The 14,157-nt window shown below is 44.2% G+C and overlaps 1 protein-coding gene across 9 annotated transcripts in view; it reads right to left on the reverse strand.

The window, feature by feature from the left end:
• Window positions 1-14,157, reverse strand: part of DST (dystonin) — a 296,528-nt gene that overhangs the window by 245,660 nt on the left and 36,711 nt on the right. For 6 of the 9 annotated variants that reach the window (XM_057414085.1, XM_057414090.1, XM_057414089.1 and 3 more), the window contains exon 4: window positions 13,559-13,766. In XM_057414085.1, coding sequence (XP_057270068.1) covers window positions 13,559-13,766 — 208 coding nt within the window. Of the gene's footprint in view, window positions 1-11,998; window positions 12,118-13,558; window positions 13,767-14,157 lie in introns of those variants that run through there. The other 3 variants (XM_057414093.1, XM_057414092.1, XM_057414091.1) reach the window with 1 other exon arrangement.

The following is a 14,157-nucleotide window of genomic DNA, read 5'->3' on the forward strand; positions in this document are numbered from 1 at the left end:
AGCAACACTACTTAAACATGTAAGAGTATATGTTAAGATTAACAATACACACACGCCCCTATTCATGTTTTATTATTTACTTCAGTACAAGAAGGCTACTATTCTAAATGCCCAATGCTAATAAATAGACACATGCTATAGAAGTTTGCTATGCCAGAAATGTTTCCCTTAGTGAGACAGAAGCCCTACCCAAGCAATGGTTGGAAAAATCAGAATAACAAATAATACAAGAGACATAGCACCTATCAAAGAGAATTTTGTTACAAATCAGACAACGCACATGTTCATGGATGGTCAGAATCAGGGAGGCAGCAAGACTAGGGACGCTATCGCAAGAGCTAAGTATCTGAATAAACTCTTTACTGAGCAAGAACCTAGCTTTTAAGACAACAAACTGTTGCTCTTTTCCCCAAAGCCTCGTTTTACAGAGAAATTACCATGTTCCATCGCGTGAAAGACTCTCAAAGAAGAAATTATGTAGCCGCACAGGAAACCTAAATACATCAACAAGCAGATTACATAAATCAGCTACCGTCACCTTGCTATAAATTCAGAAAGACCTTAAGGTATCAGAGAAGAACGCTGCTCACAAAAACCTACACTAAAACACATCACCATTCTCCAGATCATTTGCAAGAAATAAATTAAGAAACTTGAGAAATTACTGATACAGTTCTGATTAGTTTCACTGGGAGTGGAACTGAAAAGTGCAAATCAAAACAAAACCCCTAAAATACTGGGAAAGATAATAAGAATATAATGCCAAATCAAACAACAAATCAAATTCCTCCACAACTGTTTGGACTCAGTATACTGAGTTAAAAAAAAAAAAGGGGGGGGGGGGAGGGAAGGGGGAGACATACAGATATGGGTGTTTGTATCTATATATAATGTGTGTGTGTACCTGTATATGTGTGTGTGTATACATATATATATATAGGTAAATGGACGGAAAATTGACATACATTTCCAAAACCTGACCAAAACCACCTAGGATATACTATGCAACTCTTCTGTATCCTGAAAAACCTCTTACAGAATAATTAAGTCGTGAATTTTGGCTGCCTTCCAGTACAAGGAGAAGAATGGTGTGGGTTTACAGAAATCAACAATGCATTCTGCATTTATTAAAGATCTGGAGAAGGCAGTAAAAAAAACAAATGTGATCTTGTCTGATCATACAGATGTTTTCAGACTGGGAGAACTCCAAAATTTTAAGATGTAAAACCCAACCTATTAAAGCTGGAAAGATTATTAGACAATGAAATACAATAAAAAAAAAATACTGGGAATGAAAAGCAGAAGCTCAGCATCTCTGAACTACCAAGACCATCAGTGGAAAACTGCCTTCTAACAGCACAAAGATCAAGAAACCTTATGTAGCTGGTTTTCTAGAATTATCTAAAAGAACAAAAAATGAAATATGAAAAGGAATTCTTAATTACATATCAGACCTATAACATAAAACAGTAACGCAACAAAGGTACCACATACAATCACAGTCTTGTATCACAAAGTAGTAGGAGCACTGAAGTGCATGTACAGTCATTAAATGCTTTAGTACTATGGCACAGATAGAACTTAGACATGTAAAGAGATTGCAGGAGCTGAGATTTTTGATCACAAAATACAGAACTAAGAGCATTTTAACTGAAATAAAAAAAAAAAAAGACAAAAAATGTTAGAACTCTCACTTATTTGCTACACCCACAAAATCAAATTGCAAGTAGATGTCATTATCTCACATAGCAGCTAAGCCATTTGTCAGCATTAACATCTAGTCATTCAGATAAATACAGTGATGGCCTCTTTATTTACTCAGAAGGGGAAAAAGGCAAATAAATCAACTCAAAATTATTTATCAGCTGAGTCATTAGTTAAACCAATACATGGAAAACAAATCTTGGGGGCTTATGCTGCTAAAATACAGAAGACATCTTAGTGCACTGCATAATTAACCAACTTGGTTGCACCCAGAAGGGAGGGAGCATTTGGCAGCAGAAGTACAAGCGCAGGACCGCACTGACTCTCATCCTGAGCAGCCATGCTCACAGGCCCAGGTGAGAGTTGAGTGCTGAAACCAAGAGCAAAAAAAGGGCAATCATTTCAAAGTGACCATGTCAGTGTCTGTCCCCTGGGGATTCTTCTTTCTCTCAGTACTTTCACTGAGAGGGATTAAATACTACACTTGAAAAACTCTCACAGTAGGACACCAGCATATGACCTGAGACTCAAGTCCCAGTCAGGCTTTATCCCGAGCCTAGGAACTCGGGTTCACAGCAGGTACCAGAACAAGGGCATGCAGACCGAGAAATCTCATTCCACGCACATACACTTTTTTACATTTGATTATAGTAAGGAAAAGCTCAAAGGTTTCTCTATGGCTTCAATCACAGTTCAGAAAGTAAAACCCATGCTGCTTTCTAGGAACAGAGCTAGTGCTCCGTGGGTGCTCTCTGCTCCAGCAGCAGGCAGGCAGAAGTCTTGAATCGAGATCTCCTTCTCCTTTTCCACCTAGAGTGGGAAGAGCCCAGTCTGAGGAGAAATACAATTCACTTCTTTGCAGACTTGGCACAGGGTGTGTGCAAGTGTGTGCCACAAGAAGCCCCTCAAAGCAAGCCAATCTTCCACCTGCATTTTGTAGATTCAGGCCCACAAGGAATCCCATCTACAGCTAAAATTTAACTTGAAAATGATAGAGGAAGGAAGAACAGGGAACCAAGGACAGAGTAACAGGAGTTACACTGGATATTTTAGAAGCTTTTTTAAAACAAAAAAGCTTCCCTGCCCTGCTCTTGAGGTATTTCTTACTAGGAAAACAGAAGAGGGCATGTAACCTTCCATGACTAAGTATGCCCAGAAGGCAAATGACAGAAGATCAGAGGTAGGTAGACTCAAAGTGTATTGGTTGGTGAAATACAAAGAAGAAATAAAAATCCAACAACCAGCACAACTTGTACAAAGACCCATCAACATTTCAGTCATACATCTAAATCTCCAACAGACCATTCACAGTTTTGGTCATTGAAATGACTACAAAAATCTAGGCATCAAATTCAAAATACATTTCATGCTCAGAATAAAGATCATAGAATCATAGAATAGTTAGGTTTGGAAAGGACCTTAAGATCATCTAGTTCCAACCCCCCCTGCCATGGGCAGGGACACCTCACACTAAACCATGTTACCCAAGGCTCTGTCCAACCTGGCCTTGAAGACCACCAGGGATGGAGCATTCACAACTTCCTTGGGCAACCCATTCCAGTGCCTCACCACCCTCACAGTAAAGAACTTCCTCCTTATACCCAATCTAAACTTCCCTGTTTAAGTTGGAACCCATTACCCCTTGTCCTATCACTACAGTCCCTAATGAACAGTTCATCCCCAGCACCCCTATAGCTCCCCTTCAGATATGGAAGGCTGCTATGAGGTCTCCATGCAGCCTTCTCTTCTCCAGGCTGAACAGCCCCATCTTTCTCAGCCTGTCTTCATGTGGGAGGTGCTCCAGTCCCCTGATCATCCTCGTGGCCCTCCTCTGGATTTGTTCCAACAGTTCCATGTCCTTTTTATGTTGAGGACACCAGAACTGCACACAATACTCCAGGTGAGGTCTCACAAGAGCAGAGTAGAGGGGCAGGATCACCTCCTTCGACCTGCTGGTCACGCTCCTTTTGATGCGGCCCAGGATACGGTTGGCTTTCTGGGCTGCGAGCACACACTGAAGCTGGCTCTTGTTCATTTTCTCATCAACCAACACCCCCAAGTCCTTCTCCGCAGGGCTGCTCTGAATCTCTTCTCTGCCCAACCTGTAGCTGTGCCTGGGATTGCTCCGACCCAGCTGTAGGACCTTGTACTTGGCATGGTTAAACTTCATGAGGTTGGCATCAGCCCACCTCGCAAGTGTGTCAAGGTCCCTTTGGATGGCATTCCTTCCCTCCAGCGTATCAACCGAACCACACAGCTTGGTGTCATCAGCAAACTTGCTGAGGGCGCACTCAATCCCACTGTCCATGTCACTGACAAAGGTGTTGAACAAGTCCGGTCCCAACACCGATCCCTGAGGGACACCACTCATTACTGGATTGATGATGATCCTTCACTTTCTAAAATTACTTAATCAAATCCTTTCATTTGGTATTAAACTGCAAATTACAGAGGAGACACACATGCCCTCCAAGTGTAAACTTAATTCTTTAAATTCTCTTGAGTATTATGTGGTTCCCAAAGCCAAAAACTGCCTCAGTATGACTATTAAAATACTGAGGCATAAACATGCATTGTTTTTAGGGCACTAATATCATCTTTATAAATTAGACTGTAACTTAGATTATGACTGTTTGATGCTTGCAAACTACAGATTAGCTGCTCAGTGCTACCGTAAACCCACTATCAACAGTATGCTGGATGGCTGGATTCAGTGCAACACAAGATATGAAGAAAATGTATATCCATGAGAAAGCAGTAATAAATGTACAATTTAAGTAGAAACACACTGCTCACATGAATCAACTTGATTTTATTTAATACAATTCGCAACAGCAACAAGCAGAAAATCAGAGTTTATGCTTATATTCTCAGAGGTAGGCTAGATCTGGCCTCATAAGGAGCGTATGGACTTGATTAACATGAGCTCTATTTTAAAAAATTGAAACACAACAATGCAAAAGTATCCTGTTGAGCACAGTCAAATTGTAAGGTAATTTCATCAAGGGACCTAATCAACTTTGGCTTTCTTCCTGTAGCTCCTCTGTGTCTGTTCTTGAGATATTTTCTCAAGATTTCCTGAGCCAAATGTCACTTTAGCTTTAGTGTTAACTGGACATCAGAAAAACTTCTGCAAAGAAGAAAACCAAAAAGCCCTCCCAGAACCATTACAAATGTTTCTCAGCAATTGTTTTGTTAAAAATTGAATGACGAGGGTAGAAGCCATAAGCCTGAAAAAAAAACATTTCCTTTACAATACAAGAAAATGTCAGTATGTTCAAGATATGTCCTTTTCAAATTCTGATACCAGGTTTCTAAAATCATGATGAATTTTCCCCTGGTAAGATTTCATATTTAGAATCTTTCAAAAACCAAGTTTTATATGCAGAACTGATCTGTAATTCATGGTATTATAATATGTTTTCCAGGATCAGGTTAGGATCTGGACAATGTACAGTCACTGTGAGAGAATTTCCAAAGCACAAACAGCAGTGAAATACCTAATTTCTATTGAAAGCCATGGGGGCTAGCAATCAAACTGCTCTGTGTGTTTCTGCAAATATCTTACTCTAAACCAGGACTATCTTAGCAACATTACCTTACTCCCAGAAATCATGTACGCCTACACAGCAGTGGCTTCTCCAGACAAATGCTGGAGTCATTTCCCAAATTCTAGGATGTAATGTAAACCCTTTATCTCTACATTAAAAATTTATCTAAAGGCAAAGTAATTTAAGGCATTAAATATTTATAAATGTCAATAACTAAGTTCCTGACTCCTACCAAAATTAACAGAAGTTTTGTTTGAGTAAAAACCACAGCATCTTTTGAAAAAGCTCTTTTGCTAGCATTGCTCAGGATGCTTTATTACCATTGTTAGTGTAAATCGTCTGTCAGAATAACCACACAGGCTTTCTAATGCTGTTTCTATCCTGCCTGAGACCTCGTCACATGAGGAACACCCAGACTGTAACCTGACCAGGCAGAAGAAAAGTCTGCAAGCAGGATGACAAGATACCCATTTCAGTATCCAGCAAAAGACTTGAGGGGGCTTCTCTGTTCGCCTTTGCCCTCATCAGCCCATTGCCTGAAACATGCCTCTGAAAGATGTATAAAGAGCTAGACTTTTACCCATGTTATGAACTAAAACATATGCACATCTCTAATGCCAGTATACAAGAGCTCTACTAATTTTAGATCCAAGTGGTGCAAAGTGTCATAGCTGTCAGATAGCTGGATACCTGTATCTCAGGCCAAACTAATTTAGTTTTACAGCACAGTTAGGATATGAACCCCACTTAATTGCTGATCTGTAGTTATATGCATTGGAGAACATGTTATTAAGTACTGTAATTTCACATATTAACTATGAAACTGAACAGTGAAAATACATTTAAGAGAAAACCAAGTTCAAAAGGGCCATGTGGCTATAATCAAGAGCAGATTTTGGCCTATGCTACTGAAAAGCCCATCAGAGGCTTAATCCTCCTTGTCTTACAGAAATAGTTACACTAATTGTGTAATTGCAATGTGCAGAATTTAACCCTGGATGTATATGCCTAGAATCTTCGTCCTTTCACAGATTTATCTGCTTTAAAATGTACAAATCCAAAATGTTGATAGGTTAAACTCCACACCAAAATTAAGTATTCACCAGGTATAATGAAATTAAGTCCAGAAACACACTAACTTGGTTTTAATGCAGCTAAGACCAAATCAGAATACCCTAAAGGATGACTGATTTCAGCAGCACTATGCCTTATTAAAGGCTGAGATATTACTCAGGCCCCAGTCTTGGGAAGAGGCTTGTGTGGGTGAATTTCTGGAGCCAGTGTATTCCCACAAAAGCACAGGAGTCTGCCTACACAGATCAACTTGTAAGATCTGGCTATTAACATGCCCTTCAGGATTTGACCCACAGACTGAAGTGTCTTTGTAAGCATTGTTTCACCTGTTTGAAAGCTGGGCTGACTGAAAGCATTCAGTGCATGAATATTTGCACCCACTACAGAAAATCAAGGCTTTGTTAAATTAAACTGCATTAATGATGTTTTATGGGAAACATTTCAGGCATGCAGCAATAAGCTGCATTCATATTTGACATTTACAGAACTTTATTCTTTTAAGCCTGAACTGATAAATACTTGCACTTAACTTCAAGCATGTGAATAAGCCTATTTTTATTTTACAGAATGCTTAAGTCCAAATACATGCTGAAGTTCCCCAGATCAGGCATGTTTTGAGCAGTGCAGAGGAAAAAAAAATAAATAAATACAATAAAAAGAATTTATAATCTGGTTTCAAGCAAAATATCACAAGAGATCAGCAAACCAGATCACAGCAAACAATTAGAAACACCTCAACTGAAGACAAACTAAGCCAAAACAAGCCTTTTAAACACATTGATGACTGAAGTTTATTCCTCCCACCTCCCATACTTCATAACCTTGTGGTTTTGGCTATAAAAAAGGAATTATGGAATATTCCTGTGAGCTCTATTTAAAAGATGTTGCTGACTCAATGGGAATTGGGAAGTACCAGAAAAGCAGTGAAACAGACCTTTGATGTCTGCCCTAATTCACATACCAAAGATACTGGAATCAATGGCCAAATTCTGCCCGCCTTAGTCATTCAAATAGGTACCTTTTAAAGCTATGGAGACAGAACTGCAGTTTATGTATACCACCAAACTCAGCTTCAAAAACTGCTGTCCAAATCTTGAGGCCTTTACCCAGACAAAACCTTGCTGAACTGGTTAACATTCAGGTTCTCATTATTTTATTCCAACAAAATTGACACCTCTTCAATTTAGCTCAAGTGAAGTGCTCACACAAGTCAAATCAGCATGATCTGGTTCATATTTAGGATGAAATGCACGCCCCCAAAAATAAAAAAAATAAAAAAATCCCATCTCCAAGTAACTGGAAAGTGAGAACTTACTGCTTAAAGGAGAAGGGAACATTGAAACAGAGTAAAACTGCAGGTTTTACATTTTTAAATGGCTCAAGGAGTCCATTAATTTTGTCTGACTTCATGCAGCACAAATGCCATTACGTTTCTATGCCTAACTGAAGGTACTTCTTGTTGGCTAAAATCCTCTGCTCCCAGGAGGCTAACCTGCTGTAGGAAACATGCTAGGAAGAGGGGAAATGACAGCATCACCGTGCTGCAGACTTGCATTGTGGCAAAGAAAGGATTAGGTGACATTGCAGCTGGATAATCCACACGTACCCTCCATCAGTCAGAGAGAAAAAAAAACAACTGTCCTACGTGAGCAAGCAAGTGATCAATTCTAAGGCTAGAAACTACCAACAACTGAAAAGATGTTGTAAGTTCAGGCTCCTCAGTTCAGACCATAAATAAGGAAATTGAGAAATTCACAAATTCCAGAGCCAGAAGTGTCTGCCATGCCCCTTCCTATCTTTGCTCTATGAAGGCATCTCTGAAGAAGAGTATCCCTGGACTAAGTCTGATACCAAACACATTCAGGAGCCTCCAAATTCCTAAAATGCAGCAGCAGCTTCATTTCCAGATGTACAAAAACCTTTCTGAGCAAATGGCTCCTTCCTGAAGTCAGCTCCAAAGAGCTGGGTGATAGGCATCTATTTTTTATCTTAATTCCAAAACTGTACCTAAACAATGTCAGAACAGGTTTTCTTGATACTATCCTCAATCAATCGTTAAATCAAATTACAGTACCTCTGAACCCTAACAAAATACATCAGATGACCTGCTAGCTCTTGTCCATCTGCAGCATCTTTGTTCTCAGAATAAGGAAACAGAACTGTTTGCCATGCTCCAGCTGAATGTGTAGTACTACAGGTGTTTTTAAAGCAAGAGAGAAATGCCAGTAGTGAAACAGAATGTACGAAAGTTTAAATAACCCAATCTGAGTTTCATTATCCCCAATCCCAGACCTGCCCCTCCTTCTCACATAGACACAGGCTATAATCATGCATCAATCCAAATAAAACTTTTACGTGATAGCTTTCCTATCATTGACACCAATTTAGTCAAGTCCCTGAACTGCAAGGCTGTATTTTTTGTGGTCAGTCATCTCAAACTGAATTTTCTAATATATCTGTTTCCTACAGAGCCAAAATCATCACTAAAGGGTCTTACATGGCCCAGCTAACCCTATGTATTTTAAACTTTGATAGCTTGCATGATTGTAAGAATGTTCTTGAATAGCTGTGATTTATTCAATACTAACTCTGAGAATTAGCTCTTTTCCAGAAACAGCCATACTGCAGCTATTAGCAGACATGCCCATTGCAATAATGATGCCAAAGGGAGGCAGCTTTATTATGTAATTGCTCAAAATCTTGCAGGAAAAGAAGGTTGTTGCAATTGATATTATATAAAGGTTTCTCACCTGAACTGAAAATACAAACGGGTTTTACCTGGAATGAGCTATACAATTTCAGAGGGCTCATATATGCAACTCGTGAATCTTGGTGCATTACTTCAGATTTATACCTGAGTAAACATTATGAATGCACTGTAGTTAATGCTTAAAATTGTGAGCTTCAAATATTTAATACTCAAATAACATCTGTATGGAACAATGCATACCTATGCCATCTGAGAGGTGGAATTTAATATTTGAAAAATTAAATGTATATTAAATACCACTGGATATTTTCTTACTTATCAAGAAGACTGCCACTAACAACAACTTTATTCATTTTTGTCCCCAGGCAATGGTGAGATAAGTAACAAAGTAGCAAGACTAATGTTTATAGATCTTTTTAACCTCCTAGAGAAATCAAGCAGAATTTTTGAACTGTTACTCTTATTAACAAATACTTGCACAATTTCTCATCTTCCTATTCAGTTGCAAACAAGATGTGAAACACATCAAACATTTCAGATAAAATATAGTAGACATTTTACCACCACTATCACAATAAAGGCTTTGCCTTTGAATTCTTCAAGGTGCTACGAACAAAGAACCATTTTTTTCCCCTGTGAATAAGTAGCTTGATTCAACATGATTTCTCAATCATCCGAGATAACATGACTTTTTCTTCCTCCACCAAACTGCTTTAGAAGTACTGCCAACAAATTACTATATGAATCAAGAAAAAACACCATGACAGCCAGCAACTGAGCTGACCAGGAATCAGAAACCACCACTCTCCTCCCATAGCAAACAGCTCTTTTGTGCCATCTCAGATTTAGCAAACAGTTGCCTAATTATGTACTGTCACAGCCACAGACAGAGTCAGCAGACAGAATTTGGAGACATACAAATACCCTGGTTTCAGCTGTTAAAGCAACAAGGTACTTGGAATTGCACGGTCGTCAAGATTCACAGCCTACTTTGGCTGCGGAAATGGGCAAGAAATATATTTTCATTTTTCTACATTTTAAAAGGGCTGATTTTTTTCTCTTCTTAAATCAATCTGCCAAAACGTCTTACTGGTGCGGTATCATACGATCCCCAGCCTTTCAAGACAGGCAGTGTATTCTGTACAGCTGACTCTGCTAGTTACAGTACTTAACAGCTGTGGTATAGATAATTTGGCACCCTGATAATGCCCTAAATGAATACAACAGCATTCTACAAATTGTAAAAAAAAGGGGGGGGGGGGGGGATATTGAATTAAAATTATGGACTGGAGCTTATCTTAAAAATGTATAAAATCAGCGTGGTTTGCATTTGATTTAAAGCAGTGTTTACAAAACAGGCAAATCCAGAGAAAAGGCACTCCCTCTTCAAAGCCTATATTGTAGCAATTCTTTTCTGATTAGATCAGCTCCCACAGCAAGTCATCAGAACAACAATTGCTGTAGCGAAGTCATTCTACTGGGACTCGGATGGGAAATCATGACTGTCTTAGAAACACATTTTTAAAAATGTGTCTTCCAGGTTTCCAATATATCTTAATTAAACCAACTCCAAATCTTTACCTTTGCTCCCAATGTCTGAATACAGTATACACTGAGCAGCAAAACAAAGCATACTAAATATGACACTAAGACCTATGACAACAGAAACTGGATCCTTCCAAATCATTTCAGGATTTGGCTGTCACTGAAAATAGCATGTGAATGGACCAATGTTACCACCACAATATCATATACTCACACAGTCTACTTCCATTAAAATTTTGCAAAAATTAGTTCAGCTACATATAAATTGACTTAACAGGAGAGAATGGAATAAAGATGTGCTTCTGAAACGGATCTATTACAAACCATAATTTTTTTCTCAACTGAAATGAACTAATGCATTTCAGTCCAAAAATAGTGCACATGCTCCATAGCTGCATTGACACAATGGGCAGCAGACACAAAGGAGTCATTAGTCAACACTATTAATGACACATGAAATCACAAGTGACACAGGTATAAAGTAGACTCCGACCTAACAAGTTCTCATGTCAAAATAACCATCTGTAGAGGGTTTAATTTTCAAACTAGTACCACTAACAACCTGGATTAAATACAATCAGCTATTGGTACCTTCAAATCAAGCTGTCTTCAACTATGCCACTCCCATTCCCATCAGGGAAAACCATTTAACCAAATTCTTTAGAACTGACTGGAAACAAACAGCTGAAAAATTCCAGATATAAAAATCTAACCTCTTTCCCAAACATTACAAAAGGACTCGGCACTGCAAATGTCAGCATATGCTGTGACATGCCGTAAAAACTATTTCTGGGATGAAGACTCCATCGGAATAGTTAACTCCATCCCTTTCACACTTGAATTAAAATCAGACCCACAACACTTCTGATGAGCATTTTCAGATTTAATATTAGCAAATGTACTGCGAACAGTAACGAATCACATCTCCCGAACCATCTCTTGGTACATTTCTAGCCATGTCATTTACATTTCCAGCAAGATAAATTTAGCTGTATGCATCTTTGCTGTGACAAACGCCTTTTTCCTCATTTTCTGATGAAAAGCCACACGATCTATGCTCATGCTCTGCCTGCCCACAAAGAAAAACCAAAATAAAAAGGTCAAAATACGCAAAGGCTTTAAACGCAAATGCACACCGAGACTTGTATCACCGTGCCCGCATTTCACTGGGGAAAAAAAAAGACTTCTAAGCACGGGATTGCGCGTCTCGCCCTCCGGAGCCCCAGGGACGGTATTTTCGCCTATGACAGAAGAGCCACCGCCCGCTGACGTCCGTTCCGCCCGCCGGGACCTGGGGCCATCCCCGTCCCCTCATGGCGGGGACACCGCACCTGTCCCCGCCGCGCTGTAGCCTGCGGGGCTACCAGCAGCCTGGCCGGGTGCGGCAGCCGCGCTGTGGAGAGGGCTGCCCTACCTTTGTATCTCTCCAAGACATCTTCGTAGGCTTGCAAGTACTCCTGCTCCTCAGCGTAGAAATACGCGCCGGGTGAGAGATAGCCAGCCATGGCCGGGGGCTCACCCTACCCGCTGCCCAGCGTGGCTCCAGGCAACCCGGAGCCTGGGGGACAGCACAAGAGAACACTCAGGGCTAGCGGGAGGCTGGCGGGGAGGAGGGCGCTATCAGCCGCCGAGGAAACGCCCCCGCTGGACGCTCGGGTTTCGGTAGCCGCCCCTCGGAGAGCGCAGCGGGGCGGCCCCAGCCCGGCGGCGACTGCCGCCTCCCCGCCGCAGCGGACCAGCCCCGTCCCCGTCCCCGTCCCCGTCCCCGTCCCCATCGCCGATGCACCTCCTGCGGCACCGCCCAGCCCAGTGTTTCTGCCCCGGCCTCCCCCACGATGAGAAGGGTGGCGGCAGCCGGGGAGGGGACGCGACTACCGCGGCACAGACGGGGGCGGCGGGGGGCACCGGAGCCCTGCGGCACGGGGGGTCGAGGGCAGGGACCCTGTGGGCAGCCCCAGCACTGCCCGGTGCGGGAGGTGCCGCTATGCCGGCGGCGGGGAGGGGGTGCGACCGGGGCGTCCCGGGCGCGGGTCCCGGCCCTGCCGCAGGTGCCACCGCCGCGCACCAGCCCCCGATCGCGCCTGCGCTCCACCGCCGCCTCCCGGCCCTGACCCGGCCGCCGGGTCCGCACCGAGCGGTCCCTCCTGCCCTGGCCCCGGTCCCCCACCCTCGCTCTGCCTCTGGAGGGCGGCGGCGAGCTCCGCGGTGGGCGTGCTGGGCCGAGCCGGCTCCGCATCCTCCCTCCTGTGATTGCGTTCTGCGGCTGGCGAGAACTCGGCTGCGCAGAGCGCCTTCCGCCACCGCGTCCCCCACTGCCCCTAGTAGCGCCCTTACGATGCACTACGCTGGGAATCAGAGTCCCGTGAAGGGACCCACGGAAGCACATACAAAAGAGGGGAAAAGGGAGGAGTAGCGGTGCCCGGGAGGACGGAGGACCGCCGCGTCTTCCTCAGATTCATTAACAGGCCCTTTCCAGCTCTCGCCGGGGAGAAGCAGACCTCCGCCCTATTTTCGACAGCATTTGTCGCTGTGCCACTGTCCCCGGCATGCCGGGCGGCTCCGTCCCGGTGCCCGTGCTCCCCTCCCCATCCGAACGCAGCCGCGGCTCCGCACGGACAAAGACCAGCGCCTGGCCCCTGGGGGCGGCAGCGACCGCTCTCCGCACTGCTGGCGGTCCGGCCAGGCGCCAGGGGGCCACCTGGGGCCGCGGGGAGCTCCCTCGGTTCTCCCAGCCGAAGTGCCGGCAGCGGACGAGATGGCCAAGGCCGCGGCTGCATCCCCGCGCCGCCGATGCCTTTCTCCCGAAAGTTGAACGGGCGCACCTGCACTCTCCCACACGCACCAGTTCCCCCCGCCGGAAAACGCGGCTCAGGGAAGAGCTTAGTCACCGCTCGGAGGGGCCGCGGTCACCCGGGAGAGGGACTGGGGGTCCGTCTGCTTTCCCGCCACCGCACCAGCCCCGGCCGCGCCTTACCGGCGATGCGCAGCACGGCCCGCTCGGCGGGGTCCAGCACGGAGCCGCCCTGGATCTTCCGCTTGGACCGCTCATGTTTGGGCAGGTTCCAGGGCAGCGTGTCTCCCGGCGCCGGCGACACCGTCCCCGACCTTTGGCTGTAGTCCTCCTCGTCGGAGAAATCGGCGGAGGACGACATGGAGCATCGGTAGGACGCGTTGCCGGAGCTCTGCACGGGGAGACAGACAGACAGACGTGTTGCGTGGGGAGCGGCTCGGGACAAGGGGCCTCCGGGTAGCACCGGCGAGTACCCGCCCCGCGTGGCGTGGAAGAGCATCTCACGGGAAAAGGAGGGTAGGAGAGAGGGACGCCGCTCACCATCGCCGTGAATTTGTGTAGGGAGAAGCGGTGCGTGTGCGGAGCGCTGAGGCGGTCCTCCAAAGAACAGCCGGTCTTTAGTGGGAATGCATTTGGAGGGATGTGCGAGCACAGCCGTGGCCCGCGGCCGGGCCACCAGCTCGCGAATGAGCCTCCCAGTGAGCCCCAACAATAAACCCAGAAGCGGCGGCAGCAACCCAGGAAAAAAAAACAACCTTCCGGGCTGCAAATCCATAGTGTTT

The sequence above is a fragment of the Pezoporus wallicus genome, unplaced genomic scaffold, assembly GCF_028554395.1.
Source record: "Pezoporus wallicus isolate ANWC-B61680 ecotype Strahan unplaced genomic scaffold, APGP_CSIRO_Pwel_v1 contig_6428, whole genome shotgun sequence".
Lineage (NCBI taxonomy): Eukaryota > Metazoa > Chordata > Aves > Psittaciformes > Psittacidae > Pezoporus > Pezoporus wallicus.